Below are 23,175 nucleotides of genomic sequence, written 5' to 3'. Positions count from 1 at the left end.
ATTTATTTTTAACATGATATTGTCAAAATTTTCATCTTTGATGTCTCTTGTTTGTTCACCAATCTCTGTTGATTGAACTAAGGATCATTCGTAACCTTGAAAGCTCAATGATTGGTATAACCAATCTCCCCATTTGCTAATAAATATTCAAATTCGTCATTGCCTTTGAGTCTAGCTTCAATAGTTGTCATTTGATCTGTTAGAAAAAGAAAATATTAATTTTTACGCAAAAAAATAATGCTATACTACAAATGATAGAAATTAATACTCAATTCTTCATCTAAGTCTTCTGATAAACTTTATTCTTTTACTTTCTTTTCTGCCATTTCATTTTCAACCAGGGTAATTTTTTTAAATGTTTTTTATGTACTGTTCGCAATCATTGGAAACTACGTGTTATCTGTTTCCTTCATATTAAACCATATCTTTGTCTTGAGATGAACATGGATTGTTATTCTTCTTCATTTCCTCGCCGTCGTTTTTTGCACAAACGATTTTTAAAACTTTTGTTTTACCTTGTAGTTTTTCTTCCAATCAGATCTTGATTCTGATCTTCAAGAGCACCATTCAATTAAATTTCAGACCCGAATGACCGTAACCGATTAATGGGTCTTTATTTAAACAAACAAACAAAACCTTTCGACTATAGATACGGTTAAACTGATGTTGTACTAAAACTCCATTCATTTTTTAATAAATGGTTTGCTTTGAAAAGAATTACCATTGTCACTTTGAAGAATCAACATATTCTGCTCAAACTTTGTTTAATATTGACAGCATCGAACGGTTCAATTTCCAATACCTTTCATTATCTGATACGTGTGATTTACCGATTCATGCAATTTGAATTTTCATCTTAAAGTAAAAATAAATTGTCTCACAGTATTTTTTATAAATTTCAAACATCGATTGCTCATTCCTGGGCACCAAAATTTTTACATTATCTATTGTTACTTTTCCAGTGTGATTACAATAAGCGATTTTATTGGCCCTTAAGACAATAAATTTTGGCTAAACAATTGAGGCTCTGAAGATATTATACTTTGATATTTGATTTTATAGCTATTGTCTCCTCCATGTCTCCTCAATACTTTTCGATGACTTAAGACACGAGTTAATGCGTTAGAAATTTTAGAGTGGTCTTGGAAATGCTCACATAGAAATAGTAAACTACACTTCAGCTCGCTACACAGAAAACATTTCGGTTCTGATTTTATTTGCAAAGATTAACTGAATTTGGAAGGACAATTTCTTTTTAAGCTTCGATTGCTTTTTCTCTTCAAGTCTCTTGCATAGCTTAACACTTCAAGTCTCTTCATATAAAATTAATAAATTAATATCAATTGTTTTATTAATCGGTTCAGTTATCTATATTGTCAGATGATTTTCCGCCAGAGATATCAGAATGATATTGACATTCTTTGGTAATGATCAGCTATTTTGTCTATTGGTTCTGATTCTTCTTTGAATGAGGGTAAAATACGTATGTTTATTGATTGATGCCTGCTATTATCGTATAATATTAAAATATTGTTTTTATAAGCCGCATGATTTTAATCAGCTTTCCACAAACAGTGCATTTGATGAATAATCAGAACATTCAAGTCAGTGTTCATAATACCGTACTGGATTGCTGTACATAAAGATCTTTACTTCTGACATGATTTTTAAGTTGCAGCTATCTTAACATATTGTTGATTTTTGCATTCATTTACTTGTTAACTTTTTCAATCAATAGTACTTTGTTTCAACACAAATAACCTATCTTACTTTTCTTTTAAAGTTTCAATTTATTTTATTATTCTCATGTTTGCTGAATATGTAGTTTAGCTAAAATTTTTGAAGTTGATCATTGTCCAAATAACATCATTTCGCAGTATTAATAACATGCTTGACGTCGACGTTAAAATTAACGAACGTTTCTAAATTTTACTTCTCTGAACAAGTTTTTGTTGATGCTTCGTGAACCAAAGTAGTTATCCAATCGATGGATGAATTTTGTTACAAATTAGAGTTTTTTGAGGATTGCTTTTCATTTTAACAAAAAAAACTGGATTTTAAGTTTTGATGATTGCTCACGATTAAATAATGAATTCTTGAGCATTAGTTTACTGAAAACCGAATCAATGTTTATTTAAATATATAATTGGATTGCACTTTGCTATCTGCAATGCAGTGATAGATTTTCATGATGATATCTTTGAATTTGAACGTTTTGATTGTTGATGATTGCTGATGATTATATGATGGATTCTTGAGCTTTAATAAAACTGATTCATCATAACATTCTTCGTCTACTTCTTCTTCTTCTTTTTTCTTTTCTCTCCTCTTCTTCATATTTCTTCTTCTTCATCTTCTTGACATATCTTCTATGAGTTTCCTTGATGAGTCTAATCAACCCACTCAGAGGTTGATTTAAATATGAGTCCAATATTGAGTCCAAAACGCGATTATTCAACCCACTCAGAGGTTTTATTATCAATCCGTTTCTGAATTCTAAAGGTGACACCCACGCAGAGGTGTTATATTGAATCCTTTATAGAGTCCAAGATGAGGCCAATCAACCCACTCAGAGGTTGATCTTATACTGAGTCCAAAACCTTTAGGTTTTATATTGAATCCATTATTGAGTTCTAACTATGACCAACTCAAAGTTTTCTAATGAAATCAAAGCGATGCCACAACTCGATGTCGTGTTATGAAGAGTTGATTGTATAACATAAAATTCTAGGTCGTATATTCGCTTTGAATCCATTATGAGGCCGTTTACTTGTCCTTAGAGACTAACCAACCCACGCGAAGGTTGGATATTCAATATTTTCAAACATGTAGTGCGTTCTGAAGCTTTATATTTGCCTGTATACCAACTCGGAGGTAAATCATTGATTTTCAGTCCACTCGGAGGATGATCATTAATTTTTTATTATTATTATTTTTTTTAGATGCCGAATCTTCGTTTTGAGTCATTTTGAATGAATCTACTCAAAAACTTGTCAGCCAACTCGAAGGTTGAATATATATCATCAGTCCACTCATATACAGATCGATGTGAGAGATTGGATATCCGATGTATTAACACGATTACTGAAATTTCATTATGGTATGCATGATATTATTAATTCATAATCAAAAAATATATATATATATGTCGATTCATAATAAAAAAATGTATGTCGATTTCTTCAATACAATTATTTTGCAATGTCATAATACTTTGACAACAAATGAAAGTCTATTATTGATCTCATTGTGATCGATAAACCCACTAAGAGTTAAAGATGAGTCCAATATTGAGTCCAAAATGCGATTATTCAACCCACTCAGAGGTTTTATTATTGATTCGTTTTTGAATTCTAAATGTGACACCCACGCAGAGGTGTTATACAGAATCCTTTAGAGAGTCCAACATGAGGCCAATCAACCCACTCAGAGGTTGATCTGATTCTTCTTCTTCTTTCTGGCATTACGTCCCCACTGGGACAGAGCCTGCTCCTCAGCTTAGTGTTCTTATGAGCACTTCCACAGTTATTAACTGAGAGCTTACTATGCCAATGACCATTTTTGCATGCGTATATCGTGTGGCAGGTACGAAGATACTCTATGCCCTGGGAAGTCGAGAAAATTTCCAACCCGAAAAGATCCTCGACCGGTGGGATTCGAACCCACGACCCTCAGCTTGGTCTTGCTGAATAGCTGCGCGTTTACCGCTACGGCTATCTGGGTTGATCTGATATTGAGTCCAAAACCTTAAGGTTTTATATTGAATCCATTATTGAGCTCTAACTATGACCAACTCAAAGGTCTGTCCTCAGGGACTCACCAGCCCACTCGAAGGTTAGATATTCAATGTTTTCAAAACATGTAGTCCATTCTGAGGCCGTGTATTTTTATTTTGAGTCAGATGTGAGGCTGTATATTTGTTCGAGTCCACTAAAAGACTGACCAACCAACTCGGAAACAGAATATTTATCTTTAGTCCATTCTGAGACTCATAGACCCACTCGTAGGATGATTTTTTTTTTAATATTAAGTCCATACCGAATATTCATTTTAAGTCATTTCGAATGAATCTACACAACGACTCGTCAGCCAACTCGAAGGTTGAATATATATCATCAGTCCACCCATATGCACATTAGTCCTCTCAGAGATTGGATATCCGATGTATTAAAACGATTAATGAAATTTTATTATGGTACTATTCATAATAAAAAAAATATGTATGCCGATTTCTTCAAAGTAATGATTTTGCAATGTCATAACACTTTGACAACAAATAAAAGTCTATCATTCGGTTCTAGATCCCGATGGGACCAATAAACCCACTCAGAGGTTGAGTCCAAATAAGAATGTTCTATCAGCCAACTCAAAAAAAAACTTATAAAAAAATCCGTTTTCAAGTCCTAAATTCATTTAATTAACTCCATGGAGAAAATAATAGCATAATCAAATATTTATCAAAAATTCGTTTGAAATTTCTAGATGCATCTGCTTAAACCCATGAAGAAAATAATAGCTTGGTCAAATCTCTCACTTATTCACGATTGAATCATATTTTGGTCACGAATTTGGTTAGGTAAATTTGATTCCATAAAACTCACATATTATGAACAAAAATGACTATTGTACATGATTTCGCAGAAACCACATTACTATAAATTTAACAAAATCAAGAGGTGTCAAATAGAAATAAAATGTCTATCAATTCATGTTGCCAAAGCCTGAAGACTGAAAGCCATGATTCTACATCAACTACAATAACCAGGTTTACATTCAACAGACTATTCAAATTACTTTTACACGTTCAACAAACCAGCAAATGCACGCAGGTGTTTCAAATTCGTTATATATTCAAATAGTCGCTTGTTACCCGTTCATCAAAGAATCGGAATGCGAATTCTTAACTTTGTACTACCATGGTACTATAGCAACGACAATCAATTGTTTTTTCATCCAATATACTTTCCAACTCAACGATTTTTCAACTTTGAGAAATTTGAAAAAAAAAAAATATATAAATCTTGGTCATTATTGTTTGATAATGTAAACTTTACTCACTTATTCTGAACTGCGCCAATGTAGTGACCTTCCATGGTTCAACTGACTGAAGCCCAACAGATAACATACGGAACAAGGACCTCTATATGCTTGAAATACGAACGGACAGCGAGATGCGCATCAGGACAGATGGCTGACTGAACAACTGTAGCTTCAGTGAGATTTTCCGATTTTTAGTGCACGAACTCAGGGACTTCAATGGACAGAACATTTTTGTATTTCAATAATAATTTAATTTCAGGTCTTTCCTCTCCAAAATCTCTTTTAAGACTGCTCTATTAAACTTGTCATTATATGCTCGACTCCTGCGATCTGTTATTTTCTCGATTACTGTGATTGATCCTATTTAACTTAAAACATTATTTTCATTATTAATCTTATTCCCTACAATGTATAGAAATGCGGCGTTTTGGATGAATCTCTAGGCATAGCAGTCCACCCAATTGTAGTGACCAATTTTGTGCTGGGCATAATGCTCTATATGACTGTTCTTACGTTTATAATGTACCGAATGTAGATTATGTGCATCCCCAAGAATATATTAATGCACTTAATGAGTAACGCGTGGGTAGTAGCCTGGGACACGGTTATAGGAAAATATATAAATTCTTGCTCCAGTCCACTTTTCGAATGTCATTTGGGCCCCAAAACAAAATTTCAATTAGATCAGTGAGACTATAGCTTAACGCCAGTCTTTCAAAGTTTGTATGGGATTTACTATGGGACAATTTAGTTTTGCAAAGAAAAATCGCCAGAGGCAATGGTCGACCTCTATAAAAGTTCTGAACACAACATCGAAAGGTATTTTCGCAACTGGTCATTTCTCCCAGAACACCTCGAAACTGCTAAAGAGTGGCGTTAGCAGCCGGTGTTCCGAACATGTTTCCGGGTGATCATCACATTTTAAAATCTTGAAGTTTGATACTCACATCGTTATGGTTCCAAACATGTGCGAAAATGGCCGCTTCCCCGGGGCACACCGTGCCTCTTGAAGAGGAAAATCAAATTTCAATGAGTTTTTATCAAGCACGGCGATTTGAGCATAAATCAGTGAATTCGGGTTGATACGGAGGTCAATTGAAGTGTAAACATCAACGAAAACTAAGATTTTAGAAAATTAAGTTCGAAAATTTACATCCAGCACGGAGGCCTTGTGATTTTCAGTAAGCTGAATATCGTTATGATATGATGTCAATTCTGATACCTTATGATTACTTTTAGAATAGGAAACAATCATTTATGGACATGGAATACATATTTTCAAAAATATTTTATTTTGCTCACATATTTTGTATGGTGACCTTTTTGCCACCAACAGCTATTCATTTTACCCACACAGTGCAGGTAAAATGAACATTTCCATCCTTTTTTGATAACAATTAGGCTTACTGTAGCTTAATGTGCAGGAGCCACATTCCTTGCTGGCGCACGAGAGCGCTGTATATTGTGACATGTGAGACCTTTTTTAGGTGTCTCATTTTTTTTTGAGATGTGTCTCAATGCGATCTCATGCAAGGTATCTATAAGGGAGGTGTTTCTATGTGTCAGAATGTGGAAATCGCCATTTTGAAATGCCAAGTGACAGCTGACGAGTTTGTTTTGGTTCGAAGGTGCTATGGAATTCCTCGAGGACCTCCTGCTATAGTCTTTGGGGGAACTCCTAATAAAATCTTTTGTGGAATTCCAGTTGGAATCTCTGAAGGAACTCCTGATGAAATCCCTAGAAGAACTCCTGATGGAATCCCCGTAGGAATTCATGATAAGATTCCTGATGGAACTCCTGATAGAATCCCTAGTGGAATTCTTTATGACATATAAAGAAGGGATCCTGATGGAATTTCTCGAGGAACTCCTGATATATTCCTGATAGAATTTTGGAGGAATTCCAGAAGGAATCTCTGAAGTAAGTCTTGAAGGAAACCCTAAAGAAACTCCAGATAAAATCTTCAGAAGGAAGCTCTAAAGGTACTCATGATAGAATCCATAAAAGAACTCCTTATGGAATCCATTGAGAAACTCCTGGTAGAATACATGGAAGAAATCCAGGTTAAATCTCTGAAGGAACCTGATGGATTATCTGGAGAAACTTCTGATGGAATTGCTCGAGGTACTCCTGATGGAATCCTTTCAGGAGTTCCTGGCAGAGTGTCGTATTTCTCGTGTATACCTAAATGAGCTAGTGTGCCATGCGAAATCCCATATCGCAGCTCACAGATTATATGAGACACGAGATGCAGATACGTACAAAATATATCTTAGTGAGCGAGTCTCATGAGACATCTCGTGAGGCTCGCCACATGCGCTTACTAGGAGTACTTTTATGCAGTTATGTTTGCCTAGTACAACAACCCCACAGAAGTATACGGCTTTGGTTTATGCCTATGCTTCTTCTTTAGCCAGCATAAATATTTCAAATCAAATGCTAGAAACTCAACCGCGTTGAACCGCGTCAGTCCTTTCAAACTGCTTACAGGCAGTTCAGTCCATAATTTAATCCCTTTTCATTGCCTTTGAAACCTTCGCCTTCGAGTCTCAAATGCACTGTCACATTGAGATTTTCTCATGAGACGACGCATGAGTCAGTGCAGATGTGATCGTTTGAGCTAGTACATTGCTACAGTCACCTCTCTACATCTCGATATCGAAGGGACCGTCGAGATAGGGAGAGATCGAGACATAGAACAAATTTCCAATGAATACTAGATTGAAAACCACTCCGTTACTAGGAAAATAGAAAACAAAAAGACGTCATTTCGCCTTTGCAAATTGTTTTGAATCCGTAAAATCTAGTCTAGTAACCTTTGATAATGGGCATATCGACATACGAAGACAAAATCAGAAACGAAAATCACATCGAGATAGGGAGATATCGAGATAAGGAGGATATCGAGACATTGAGAGAGAATATGTATGCAGAATGAAGGGACCGAACAAATCATCGACATAGGGAGAGATATCGAGATGTAGAACATCGAGATGTAGAGAGTCGACTGTATATGAGATCTAAAAAAATGTGTCTCACCATAGCACGTGCTCAAGCGCGCGGTTATTTTTGTGCGCTCATGGCAAGTTGATCTCAAGCTCTTGATGCGAAGCGCGTATACATGATGTCTGGTTCCAGGTGCAATCCCTGAAGAAACTCCTGTTGAAATCTTTGGAGGAGTTCCTAAGGAACTCGTAATGAAATTCCCAGAAGAACTCCTGATAAGATTCCTGATGGAACTTCTGATAGAATCCCTAGAGGAACCCAACTAACATTCACTCATTTAACAAACACCATTATGGCAGTTTTATCCATGATGCTGTTTTATAACATTTTAATAATTTCCATGGCCAACCTTTGTTAAAGCATTGTTCACACAAATTTGGAGAAACATTAAAGCATGTCATTGAATACCAACTTTATTTTTAAGCTTTAAAAACGTTTTACAAGCATTTAGTTCAGCTTTTATACGGCTGGGCTAAAAATAATTAAAGACTAATTAAAACAAAAACATATTTTTCTAGGCACTTTATAAATGTAGTGTACACTATTATTATGATAGTTCAACAATCTTATTTAAAAATCGCCTGTATACTGGATTCGAACTCGGGACCTTCCAATCGTCAGCGGTATGCCTTGCCATCTGCGCCATCCTAGATTTGATGATCATACCGTCCAGTGCAAAATATAAACTTCTCATAGCTGAATATTGACCATGTTCGAGCTTCTATTCAACAACGTCTAATCAACGCATGGTACGCTAATCTACAACTGAACAAGCATATTATTCAGCTGCTGTTTAGTGCTGATCCAAGCTGAGTTCAGTCGGCTATTTTTTGCGCACAGTGAGAAAATTTATGTCGATGTTGGTCAAAACAATGTTTATTTACACACAGTAAAAACAGTCTGAAATGATTAATCTAATTTCATAATAAGTTTTAGTTTGTTCAAAAATGATTAATTAACTTAAATAATTTTATAAATTATAGTTTGGTTATTTTTTATTTGTATTTTTCATAAACCTATTACATATGCATTGAAGTAAAAGTTCTCTGTATGAATATATTTGAATCATTTGAAGGTTTAGTCCTCAGAACCCACCTGAATAGAAAAATATTCGAATATATATGCGATTTTTATTTTCGGAAATGGCCAAGTAAATCATTTTTCTTAGAGCGCAGTATTTATTCAGTTGTGAAGAAAAGTCATTTCAAATGTAGCTGGCTATAGAAATTTATTTAATGAATTCTGTCAAAGAAATTTTCATTTTTCTTGTACGGAAAAACATCCCGAGCAGGCGAAAAAAGCTTAGCAATAGAAAATATAATGTGGATAGCTTAAAGTGATATTAACTTGATAGATATATGATATAAAATATCTGGAAATGATATCTAAAATAAACTACTAGAACAAAATTGGCATGTCATATTTAGATTCTGCAAGATTTTACCAATAGCTGCGAGCTATTCATTAGATTTGCGTACATCAAATTTTTCATAGGTTTAGAAGTTCCAGGAACAACATTTTGATATTGTCTTCAGATATTTTATCTCTTATGTCAATCAAGTCAATATCACGCTTTGTTTGCAAGTACTTTGCTCCTACTCGGAATACGTAGCTTAAATGTTTATTTTTGTGTTTCACAATAATTCTGCATTTCTGGAGACTGACTATGTTTATTTTCTGAACAGCTATTTCAAAAGTTTTAAGAAAGCATAATTTATGAGCTTTGAAATGCATTCGGAACTCAACACGAATTTCGGATATTTTGTCCATTTTATGAAATTTAGCTATAGTGTGATCGTTTTTACAAGGCTTATTTATTGCTGAACAATGTGTTTGTTAATCGTCATTTTGGCCCCGATTGGATCAACTGTTCTTATAATATACTGAAGCTGAATTGGAATTTTATAAGATACTTATTTAGCTCTTATTCATGCTTATGTTAAACATGTGGGAATAGCTGAAGTGCGACGCAAGTAAAACGTTAGTTCGTCTTCAGAATATCCTTTTATACATATACATTTGTTTAGTGGAATATTGGCTTTTTAATTGGGGGAAACATGTCTTGTTCAGCTCATTTGTAGAACAATCTTGACTAGTCGAATGAGAATCTTTGGAAACGTTTAATAAGTGGCAATTCAACTTTTGTGCATTCTAATGCATAACGTTGAACATTGATCTAAGTTTGTGTTAAAAAAACACCTTCTCAGCTCTTTATAGAGCAAATTTTTTATTCAGCTGCCATTACCATTATTGAACAATAATTAAACATGCTTGCTTGTTTGTGGCTCTGAATTGTTAGTTGGGAACTCCTGATGAAATCCTTGGAAGAATTCCTATTATAGGAATTATAGGAAAAACTTCTGATAAAATCCCCAGAAGAACTCTGATGGAAGCCCTAATGGTGTTCATGATAGAATCCCTAGAGATACTACTGATGGAATCCTTGTTAGAATTTCTAAAGATATTTTTGAAGAAACTCCTGATGGAATCATTAAAAGAACTCCTGGTGAAATCCCTGTAGGAATTCCTGATAAGATTCCTGTTGGAGCTCCTGATAAAATTCCAAGAGGAACTTCTTATGATATTACTAGAAGAAATATTGATGGAATTCCTCGAGAAATTTCGGATAGAATCTCTGGAGGAACAGAATGACAGAATCGCTACAGAAACTTTATAATTTTGATATAAATTTGAAATTTTTATTGGCACTCTTGGGAAGTAACTCGTACCGGGTACGAATAAATAGAGACGTCTGTTCTTAACTGAGAGGTGGATGATTTATTTCTGTGAAAACTTATTTAACAATAATCAAGGAAGTCAACGATTGCTTCGATACATAAATGAGCTGCGTTGCAACTCCAATACTCCTCCTCAACGCTGCTACTCCAATCCACACTACTTCCTCTTACTAGCTTCTGATACTGCTTGTTGTCTGGGAGAGGAATTGGGTTATTAGTTTGCTTACCATAGCCAGTGTCCAACGGAATGTTAGACATTCTTGCTTCTTCCAGACCAACAGACTTCACCACTTCATCGATGTATTTTCGTTGGCTTAGGTGAAAATCTCCTGCTTCATCTCGTAATACTTCAATGCCCAGGTAATACTGGACATCCCCAAGGCTGCTGATTTCAAAGTTTCGCTTGAGGGCTTGTTTCAATGGTTTGATGATCTGCTCATCCTCGCTTGCTACGTAGCACCATCTTCCGTGAACCTTTCTTCGATACAAGCAAGGATCCGATTCGCACCGTCGGAAACCAGCTTGCTCCAGTACCTCGTTAAGTCTTTGGTTCCACAAGCGTGCAGCCTGTTTCAAACCGTATAGGCTTTTCTTTAATCGGCAGACCTTGTTTTCCATTCCAGCAACTGCAAATTCAGGGGGTTGTTTCATAAAAATCTCCTCCTCAAGGTTGCCATGGAGAAACGCCGTCTTCACATCGTACTGCTTCACCACCATTCGTCGCTTCGCCGCTACAGACATCAGGGTACGGAATGTTGTTTGCCGGACCACAGGCGCGAACACTTCGTCATAGTCGGTCCCATAGCGCTGGCTAAAACCTTAAGCAGCCAGCCTAGCCTTGTACCGGGTAACTTCACCGTTCTGGTCCCGCTTCAGCTTGTAGACCCATTTACAACCAGGTCCCACGTCTCGTTGGAATTGATCGAATCCAGTTCCTCCGCCATCGCCTGTTTCCACTGGTTGCGTTGGGAACTGGCCATTGCTTCCTTGAAAGTCTTTGGCTCCTCCTGAATCACAGGTCCAGAAGCGCACACGTACCTGTCTGGTGGCTTACCTTGATTTGTCCTGGTAGATCTGCGAACTTCAGGTTCATCTACTTGCTCGTCATAAGTTTCTGGATCCTCCCAAACTTCATCGTCATTGGATTGGTCATCACATGGTTCGGTTGGTTCGTCACGTTCTTCAATCTGCTCCAGAGGAATATTACTTGAAGGAATTACCAACTCTTCCATTCTAATTTCATCCACAGGTTGGCAGCTACCCAGGAACTTGACGTCACGACTCACGGTTATTTTTCCGCTTCTTGGATCCAACAAACGATAGGCCTTCGAGACTTCACTGTACCCAACGAACTTGAGCTTGATTGCTTTGCTGCCCAGCTTCCCACGTTTTTCGGTCGGAACATGACAGTACGCATCCACTCCAAATTGTTGAACATGTCCAAGGTTGGGCTTCTTCTTGAACCATCGCTCGTACGGTGTTGAAGGGATTGAACGAGAGGGCAGGCGGTTTTGCAGATAATTTGCAGTCACCACTGCTTCTCCCCAGAACCGGTGATCCATGTTAGCGTCAAGCAGCATACAACGGGCCATTTCCACCAGGTATCGGTTTTTCCGCTCGGCCACCCCGTTTTATTGCGGAGTATATGGAGCAGTGAATTGGCCGATGATCCCGTTTCGCTTCAGATACGTTCTAACGCGCTTGCCAGTGTACTCACCTTCATTATCGGACCGCAGGATTTTCGGTTTCTTGTTGAACTGCGTTTTTGCCATCTCAACGTACTCTTCCAGCTTCTCCAGGGCTTCAAATTTGTTTCGTATTATGTAGACGACCGTATATTTGCTGTAGTCGTCAATAAACGTCAAGAAGTACCTCCGTCCTCCAATGGTTTTAGTCCTCATCGGTCCACAAATGTCGGTATGCACTAGATCCATCACCTCCGACGTCTTGGATTCGGACATTTTCGGGAATTGTTTCCGATGCATTTTACCTTGAATACATGCCTCACATAGCTCCTTGCAGCTGCATCCCTTGACGTGCACTCCTTGGTCCAAATCTTTGAGCTTCATCACAGCGTCACAATCTCGATGGCCGAGCCGCCTATGCCAGACATGAACACACTCGCTGGCCGATGTCACCAAGGATGCAGACTCTCTGCATTGTTGCACCACGAACAAATCTCCTTCAAGCTCAGCAGTTGCACCAATCGTTCCGCTTCTGGAAATTTTTGCGCCACTTTCATCAAACGTCACGGTGAAACCTTTCTTCACCAACCGCTTGACAGAGAGAAGGTTGGACTTCATCTCCGGAACATACAGCACCGCTTCCAGTGTTATCACTCGGTGATTGCCTGCTCCATCTAGCACTACCATTTCACCAGATCCGCGACCTCTTGATTGCGTCTTCATTCCGTTGGCAACCCAAACTGCTTCCAGAATCGTCTCGTCCAGGTGGTCAAAGAATTCACGCCGATTTGAGATGTGGCACGTTGCCCCGGAATCTAAGATCCAATGATCCTCACGCCGCGATGCATTTCCGGTACAGAACGCCCAGTTTCCCGGTTCGTCGTCTTTTTGCACCACGCTGTTCACCTTCTGTTGCTTGGTTACCTTCGAATGTTTCTTCTTCTCTGCTTTCCTGGTCTTGAATTTTTCACAGTTCGCTTTCAGGTGTCCCGATTTCTTGCAAAAGAAACACCGGTCGGAATCCGCCTTTGATCCTACTTGCAACGCGCTTTCGGTCCCATCGTCCATCTTGCTACGGCTTTCCCGCTTCTGCCATTCATCGATCAGTTTTCCCTTCACCAGGTTCAACGTTAGATCTTCTTCCGGTCTTGCCTCCAGAGCGGTCACGAGGGTTTCGTATTCTTCCGGCAGGCTGCTCAGTAAGATAGACACCAGCCACTGGTCGTTGAGAACATTTTTGGGTTGCAGATCGTTCAGTTTTTCAAACAGCTCCGTTAGGGTCGAAATGTGAGCTTCCATGTCACCGTTCTTTTCTAGCCGCAAACGACAAATCTCGCGCATCACGGATACCTTCGTGGTGAGCGTTTTCTTGACGTGGAACTTCTCGAGATTTTCCCAAGCTTCGGCAGCAGATTTGGCCTTCCTGATGTGTACCAACTGGTTGTCTTCCACGGCCAGTCCGATTGTCGCCAACGCTTGATCGTCCTTCGATTTCCAGGCTATCGTTTCGGGTTCGGGCTTCTTATCCTTCACGGCGGTCCAACTTCCTTCCTCGACCAAAAGCAGCTTCATACGAAAACTCCAGTTGTCGTAATTGGACCCGTTCAGTTTCGCAAATGACTTCTCCATTTTCGTTCTTCAGTTGAAAAAAATTTCTTCAGACTTCGCCAGTATCGATTTGGATGCTGGGCCCATAACCTATTGGCACTCTTGGGAAGTAACTCGTACCGGGTACGAATAAATAGAGACGTCTGTTCTTAACTGAGAGGTGGATGATTTATTTCTGTGAAAACTTATTTAACAATAATCAAGGAAGTCAACGATTGCTTCGATACATAAATGAGCTGCGTTGCAACTCCAATAATTTTCAGCATGGATTTGACAGATATACTAGGGTCGATGTACTAATAGCCGCATAGAAAAATATGATAACTACGAAAACTCATATGTTTGTATTTATTATGGCTTGTGCCACTATAGGAACACATGTGCCTATAGTAGAACTATTCCTAATTTCTGTTCCTATAGTAGCACTACCATCACGGCGTTGGCAAAATTCAAGTCAAAATCATGTTTTTACAAAACTTTTATGTTTTTCCTATAAAATGTGGATCAAAAGCTTTCGTTTGATGTAAAAAAAAGTTCTTAATTCATCAATTATTTCGTATATCAGAAAATAGTTTTCCTCAGTAGTGCTACTATAGGAACAATAGGTTTACTATAGGCATAAGGGAGCTCAAATTTAAATCTAAACTAATTATTTCGATCATTTTGTGAACAAAATCAAGCTATGTATCAATGGTACTTATATAAATAACTTCTGACCTTCATGTCAAAAAATATTTTGAAAGGATTTATAGCAAAATGGCCGTAAAAAACCACTAGTGCGACTATAGGGGTCTGTCTAATAAGGGAACACCGATCCTGCCAAGCTTTCATTTCAGATCAATTTTGTTCATATCGCTCTAGTCTTGCGAATCCATTTATATTGAAAAAGAGCCAAAAAGGTTGGACAGGCCTGCAATATGGGAAATCCTGAGAAACTTCTCAGGGAATTGCTAGAGGAACTCCTGAAACAAAAACCCCGAAGGAATTCATGATGGAGTTCTTCGTGGAACTCATGATTGAATCTTAAGAAGTACTAATGATGGAATTCCTGGAGTATCTCGTGTTTAATTCCCTAGAATAACTCTTGATTCTTAGAGGAACTAATGATGGAATCGTTGGAGGGATTTTGAAAGAATTCCTGGTGGAATCCTCACAATAACTTCTGTTTTTTGGAGATGAACCAACCACGGGCTAAGCAAAGCACTCAACTAATGCAACTATTGCTACCAACTTAAAAGTGGGGAAAGGAGCACAAAAGTTACTCACACCTTTTATATGGACGACCTGAAGCTATTTGCGGAATCAGTGTAGAGGCTGCATCAACTGTTGCAGCTAGTTACGACATTCAGTAACGACATCCGGAAGGAGTTTGGTATTGACAAATGCCGATCACTTCATCTACGTCGGGGTCAAGTTATGGATGCCAGCTGTTTCTGCGTCAGCGAGCAGGAAGAGATTCGGAATATGGTTGAAGGCGAAACGTATAAATACCTCGGATTCCTGCAACTTAGAGGTATTCGCCACACGATGATTAAGAAGGAGCTGCAGGAAAAGTTCTTGTATCGTATCAACTGTGTATTGAAGAGCTTTCTGTCTGTCGGCAACAAGGTGAAGGCGATCAACACGTTTGCTGTGCCCCTGTTGACGTATAGTTTCGGGGTGGTAAAGTGGACCAAGACTGACTTGGAGGCGATAGAACGAGCAATACGAGTGGCGTTCACCAAGCACCGAATGCGCCACCCAAAATCGTCCATTGAGGAAAGTCACCCTGCCATGTGCAGCAGGAGGAAGAGACGTCACCGATATCCAGGCACTATGTGTCTCCCAGATCCAGCAGCTGCGGGCATATTTCGTAGGAAGCCAGAACCGCCACGAAATTTACCGCACTGTATGCGAAGCTGACCACGGCTTCAGCGCTCTGCATCTGGCGCAGGTGGATTACCAGCTGAACTGCGACATCAAAACCATCGATCAGATGATCGCAACGTGGAAGCAGGAGGAGTTGCATGGAACGCATCAACTGAAGCTCGAGCACATCGATAAAGTGGCGTCAAATACGTGCGGGGTGACCTCTTCTCAGAAACAGATGGTTTCATGGTAGCCATTCAGGACCGGGTAATTGCGACGAAAAACTATCGGCACTACATATTGCACGAAGACCGGTGTAGAAGTGCAATTCAGTAGGGGAGACTATCGAGTATGTCGTTGCCGGCTGTTCAGTACTAGCTGGATCAGCCTACCTCGATCGTCACAACGAAGTTGTCAAGATTGTGCACCACCAGATTGCCCTTAAGCACAACTTGGTTAATCGATTTGTGCCCTACTACAAGTACCTGCCTGACCCGGTTCTGGAAAATAGTTGCATAAAGCTGTACTGGGATCGCGAGATTATAACGGACGTCCTCATCCGTGCCAACCGCCCCGACAAAAGGATGAAACGAGTTACACTCATCGACATCGCTGTACCGCTGGACCACAATGTCCAATCCACGTTCTCTAACAAGATAGCGAAGTACCACGACTTGGTGGAAGAGTTGAAGCAGATGTGGCACCTAGAGGACGTCCGTATAGTTCCGGTAGTCCTCTCAGCGACCGGAATTGTCCCTAAATCTCTCCTAAGGTCCCTAGACGAGCTGGAATTCAAGAAGGACCTACACAGTATTCAAAAAGCGGTGATTCTTGGAACCTGCAGTATAGTGAGACGGTTCCTGAACCACCACAACTGAGAAGCTCATCCAGCAGACTCATTAGGATAAGTTAAACCGACGAATGAGATGCACAGAGCCTAATCCCCTTTGGCATACAGACTGTCCGGGGTAGGTGAAAGTTTCCAGCATTTTTTTTGCTGAGAAGTACCAAAACTCTATAATACTAAAAATAATAATAACTTCTGATGGAAACTTTTGAAGTTCTCCTGATGGAATCCCTGTAAGAACTCTTGTCAAAATCCCTTGAAGAACTACTGGTGGAATCCCACGAAGAATTCCAGGTGAACTTTTGGAAAAAAAAATCAAGAGAAATTCCTAGAGAAATTCCTTTTTAAATCACCGGACAAAATTTTGATTAAACTTTTGGAGGAATCATGATATTATCGTTTGATTTGTTAAACACAGCTCAAACTGATAAGAACATCATTCTTTACTGAAAATTAAGAACCGGTTTGTATGAACATTTTTGCCACTACCTGACGTTTAAATAAACAATCATGAGCATGATTGACCACCCGCAGATGCTACTCACACAGGGAACCAACAGACAATAGAAATATTAGTAGTAGAACGCTAATGGCGTTGTTGTTACAAAACTGATTTTAATTATTATTACCCCTAATTATGGATTTCCATTGTTTGTTCAATACCATGTCGTTGTTTTGGTTTCTAAAATTAATCTGACACTTTGAGGCCCGGTACTCAAGCTGTCAGTTCGTGGCAAACTAGATGTTGGTAACACGAACAGCAGCGACATTAGCATTCTTAGGTTAATGCTTCTACTCAACAGACGCTACTCGAGATCAGTAGCATCCTCAATGTGTGATACTGGTGCTCTCATTATTATAATAAACAATAGCGGCGCCGGCTGCGTGCGAATGCAGGTCAATTTGGGATGAGAGAGAAATGTTGACGTGTTACTTGCTTTATGGAAGCCGAAGAGTCCTCTGCACTTCCACAAGTAAACACTGGGAGTTTGGATATGGGGAAGCTATTCGTTTTGGTAAACGATAAATATATAATTTTTAATGAATGCGCCTAATCGGATTTGCGATATTACTCGATAAACGCATTGAACGCCCAACAAGTGTTCATCACTCGCCCCCACAGAAGCAAGCGACAAGATCAAAGGATCAAACACTACTAACAAATCACTTAACTTTTTAACTGCTACGCGACCGACGCGCGTTATTTTTGATCCTGCCCTCATCGCCCACCCCCGCATTAGCAAGCGTCAAGGTCGAAGGATCAAACACAACTCCCACCTGACGTTTTAATAAATAACGATAAGATATGATTAGAGAAATATTGAGTAAGGTCAGATCTCTAAACATTTTTTCTTAATTCTAGAATCATTACAAGAATATTCATATTTTTACGACTTCATCATTTTCAGGCATGATTGAAATATTATAAAAGACTGAAAACAAATTCTCAACGGGGTTAGTGCTGAGATTCATGCACAATTTTTTACATGTTGTATTAAGATGCATTAGTGTGTCTTACACACTTAAAAATTACAGATCTCTGTAAAATTATACCGCAATCGCAACAGCTGAAGGCTTGGTGAAAAATCACCGAACGATCTGTAAAATACCTGAACAAAATCATTCAGAAAAACTGGGAAACGGCTCGACCGGGAATCGAGCTACTGTCCTACCAATCAGAAAGCAGGTGATGTGCAAAAACTGAAACAAAAAGAGCTCGTACCTGCCAGAGGGGCTGTCAAACGATTTGACAAAAGTTGAGTAAAAATAATGCTGTTACCGAACTGTTCGTTAGTATTTCACAGGGTTATAGTAAATTTATTTGTTTCAAGGCTTTTTCCGGTTAACTAGTAGATTTCACGGATGTTGTCGGTAAAATAAATGATTTCACAGAAAAATCTGTAATTTTGTTGTTTACAGTTAAAACTCGGTGATTTATTTGACAGGGTACTGCGATTTATTCCAAGTGCGCACAATTGCCCCATACACTAATGTTTCAGTACGTCAGTTGACGTACCGCGTAGAAAACCGCGTTATTCGAAAAAACGACGTAAACAAGTTTTAATGTTCTTCGAAGTTTTATGACCATACGAATCATAATCTAGAATATTGTTATGTATAGAAAAAAAAATCTGGCGCAGGTTTTTCACTTCGTTTTTCGTAAAACAACCGCTCAAAAATAAACATCGTGAAAAACACAACTGTATTCATAACTATTTTTTTTAATTTTTTAAACTAGTTTCATTAAATTCAGAAATAACGCAAATGCTGCTTCAAAATTGTCTTCAAAGTTTCAATATTCTTTCAAAAACTCGTGCATTTATTTGCATGTGGATCAACGAGGACTCCTGCGTTTCTACAAAGCAATTAAGGGTTATCCTTAAACCACATTGAAGGAATAGTAGTCAAACAAGTTCATCAAAGAAAGGAAATTTTCTTCTATTACTCATTAGGAAGAAAAGTTGCTTTTCTTTCAAGGAAATTCGCGCTTAAATTCGCCTACAGGTGCATACCATAATCGCCCTGCAGGACAACGATTTTGAACTTATCAGCATCATGAAATAATATAACCTTACGTAGATCCTTATGGAGCCTTCCTTAGCCGAGTGGTTAGAGTCCGCGGCTATAAAGCAAAGCCATGCTGAAGGTGTCTGGGTTCGATTCCCGGTCGGTCCAGGATCTTTTCGTAAAGGAAATTTCCTTGACTTCCCTGGGCATAGAGTATCATCGTACCTTCCACACGATATATACGAATGGCAACTTAGGCAAAGAAAGCTCTCAGTTAATAACTGTGGAAGTGCTCATAAGAACACTAAGGCTCTGTTCCAGTGAGGACGTTAATGCCAAGGAGAAGAAGAAGATCCTTGTGGAATGAAATGCAACAATATATCCACAAAATTTTGAACTGTATTAAGGGCCCTATTTTATAAGTCGAGTCGATCAAAAACGACTCGACTGGAGTCACTGTCGACCAAAAATTTCGCTCGGCTCGGCTCTGTCACTCGAGTTTATCGACAGTTGTCACTCTATGTGACTAGATTACTATGGGAATCGACGGGTGACATCTGAAATATGCATGCTTACTTCGATCGACAATGACTCCAGATGAGTCACATGAAACCGCTCGATTTACAAAATAGACCCCTAAGACGCTAACATGTTCATGACCTCAGAAAAAGCTCCGTGAGATAAGAACAAATTATTCCACAGCGCTGCAGCGCGTTGGTATAGTTTGTACATTTGTTTGTACGCCCTGCAGAATGGGCGTTGAGGTGCACCTGGTTTTACCAAAATCTACGTAAGATAAGACTATATTAATGGAAGGCGCTGATACAGCTCGGACATTTCAAATATTGTGCAACAGGGCGTTAAGATGCACCTCATCTACATGAGACATGGTCAATTTACTTCAGGGCGTAGCTTGACAAATTTGAATGATATCATACTGTGCGTTAAGATGGAGCTGATCTAAATATGATAACATATTATTGCTCTAGGGTTCTGGCACAGCATAGATTTTTCTATTGTTTAAGGGCGTTAAGGTTCTATTTTGAATCGGTGTTTACAAAGTTGAAGCAGAAATTTTCTCACGAACAGACAAAAATTGTAAAAGAACAAGAACGTCTGTTTATCAAAAGTATTTTTTGTTTTTCTTGATTTGTTGATCATTAGAATGAAAACAGCTTATTCAGTTTTAACAAATGATCAATTCTTACTGAAGCCTCAAGATGACCTGATCTGCGTGAAACAAGGTCAAATTACTCCAGTGCGTTGATAAAGCTTGGAAATTTGAATAGATGTCAATACGCAACTGATCTACATGAGAAAGTATCAAATTACTCCAGTACGTTGATACAGCCTAAGGTTGTGCCTGATATCATACAGGGCTTTCAAATGCACCTAATATTATTAGGATAAGGTAAAATTTCTTTAGGGCGTTGATATAGCTTATAATTTTCATTTAATGTCCTAGAGGGCGTTGAGATTAAAAGACACTACACGTTAATGCTTCCAGTGGGCTGTTTGCCCTTTGAAGGAAGCACCACACTAGACAACGGACTAGCATGCAACGCCCAGTGGCACAGTCGGAAAACATTCCTCTCGAAAAGTTTTTCGGCCTGAGGCGGGAATCGAACCCACACTCCTTTGCACGATGCGGCTAAATGCCTCGGTGACACTAATCGCACGACTACGAAGCCCACAGATGCGGCTGATCAACATATGGCATGGTCAAATTACTCCAGGGCGTTGATACATATTGCTTATTTCTTTCAACACCCTACATATAGATATACCTGATAAAAATGTGATAAAGTTTATTTTTTTAGGGCGTTAAAACAGGTTGAAATTTTTAATTGATGTTCTAAAGGACATTGAGACGACCTAATCTACGAAAGATAAGATCAATTTGTTTCAGGGCATTGCTACAGTTTGAATTATTCAATTGATATATTAGAGGGCTATAATATACATCTGACCTACATGAGAAAAGGTGAAATAACTCCAGGGCGTTGATACCACTAGAAATTTTATATTGATGTCCTACGAGGCGGTAAGATGCACCTCATCATACATAAGATAAGATCAATAACTTCAGGGCGTTGATACAGCTTATACTTTTCAATTGATGTCTTAGATGGCGTTGAGATGCACCTGATCCAAATAAGATATGGTAAAATTTCTTCAAGACGTTGATAGAGTTTGAAATTGTCAAATGTGAAAATAGTGAAATTACTCCTGGTAGTTGGTAGATCATGGCAATGTCTATTGATGCCATACAGGGCGTTCAAATGTATATGATCTTAGTAGAATAAAGTCACATTTCAAAATGCACTTAATCTTAATGAGATCGGGTTAATTTTCTCCCGGACGTTGATACAGCTTGGAATTTTAAATTGATGTCATAAAGGGCGTGAAACAAGGTAAAAATACTCCAGGGCGTTGACATATTTTGACAATTTCATTGATGTCATACATGGCGTTAAGATGCACCTGATTTAAAAAGGATAAGGAAAAATTATTCCAGGTCGTTGATAGATTTTTAAATTTTATATTGATGTCCTACAGGGCGTTAAGATGACACTGATTTGCATGCAAAAGGTCATATAACTCCAGGGCGTTGATACAGGCATGATTTTTTTTTTATTGACGTCTTATAGAGCGTTAGATTGTATCTGATTTCGCAAAACTCTATCACATTGCTTACATTTTTTATTATTTGGCTGAAAATTGTAAAAAAAACGCCTAATCCCACTCACCCATATAAGCTGCATAAAGACCGTACTGCGAGGGTAATCCAGCGAGGGCCGCATATGCTATACTCTGCGGAATGATGGTCAACCCGAGGGTGACTCCGGCGATAAAATCCGATATCACATCTTCCCGATTGTAACTCGTTATCCAGTTCAAAATGCTTATCCTTTGACGAAGCTGCCGTTTGACGCACGTGACTCCACACGAAACACCGTTATCCGTTTTACAACTTTCATAATTCACCTCCACTCGGTTCGATTTCGATCGCAAAGCTTGCAATTCTTCCTCCTCCGGAACGGGATTCATTTTTTTTTACTACTTCCGCTCGATCACTCCGAGGAGGACAACTAACCCCGGTGCAGTTATCACAAACGCGCTTCCAGTACTAATTTCGAGTCGAGTCTTCTCGTGAATCGTTATCACAGATATCGCAAACAGAACAACCCAAAACAGGCCAGGAACGATGTTGTAAAGTAATCATCTCATCAAGCGATGAGATAATAAGTCGAGCGAGTTTAGGGTCACTCTGCGAATCATCATCTTCCTCGGTCCTAATCAACTGTCTGCCCGGTTGATTGTGATTTCTTTTTTGATAATTGTATGAGAAAAGAACGCCGGCCGCTGTCCGCGAAATGCCGGTGAGCTTTGGAAGCCTTGTTCGCAATCCGTCAGCTTCAGATAAACTGCTATCCGGGACGACGACGGTGACAATGCCGTGTGGAGGTCGTGTTATCGCCCGAGAGCGAGATGAGTACATATTTGAATTAAGGGTATTACAATACCGACCACTAATCAAATATGAAGCACCGCCACCAGTCGGATAAGATGCTACTGGATGGGAGCAGCAAAACAATTCCCAATGACATGATAAGGTAAACTTGTTGTCGGTGCAGACGCATTTTTATTATGTTTCTTGATGGGACTTTATGAGTTTTGAGTAAATTTTAGGAAGTCTAAACAACTTACAGTTTAGGAATTTGAGCCATCTTTATCAGTGCAGTATAGTATTTATGTAACAAGCTTATGTGTTAGGCAGATGTTCTGTAGTTGTGTGGAAAACTTGGGATTTTTTAGGTATATTTCCACTGATTTATACATTATGTGTAAAGATTGATAACTACTTTTCCTACTCGATTTGAACTCGTGAAA

General features: G+C 38.7%; 1 protein-coding gene across 1 annotated transcript in view; it reads right to left on the bottom strand.

Annotated features, from left to right (window-relative positions):
• LOC5578653 (sodium-independent sulfate anion transporter) overlaps nucleotides 1-22,691 on the bottom strand; it is a 54,777-nt gene extending 32,086 nt beyond the window's left edge. The window contains exon 1 of the mRNA XM_021837391.1: nucleotides 22,032-22,691. Within this exon, the coding sequence (XP_021693083.1) occupies nucleotides 22,032-22,332 (301 nt within the window). The 5' untranslated portion in view covers nucleotides 22,333-22,691. The remainder of the gene's footprint in view (nucleotides 1-22,031) is intronic.
• Nucleotides 22,692-23,175: the final 484 nt, after the last annotated feature.

The sequence above is a fragment of the Aedes aegypti genome, chromosome 1 (genome assembly GCF_002204515.2).
Source record: "Aedes aegypti strain LVP_AGWG chromosome 1, AaegL5.0 Primary Assembly, whole genome shotgun sequence".
Lineage (NCBI taxonomy): Eukaryota > Metazoa > Arthropoda > Insecta > Diptera > Culicidae > Aedes > Aedes aegypti.
This window is presented reverse-complemented; position numbering and strand designations above follow the sequence as displayed.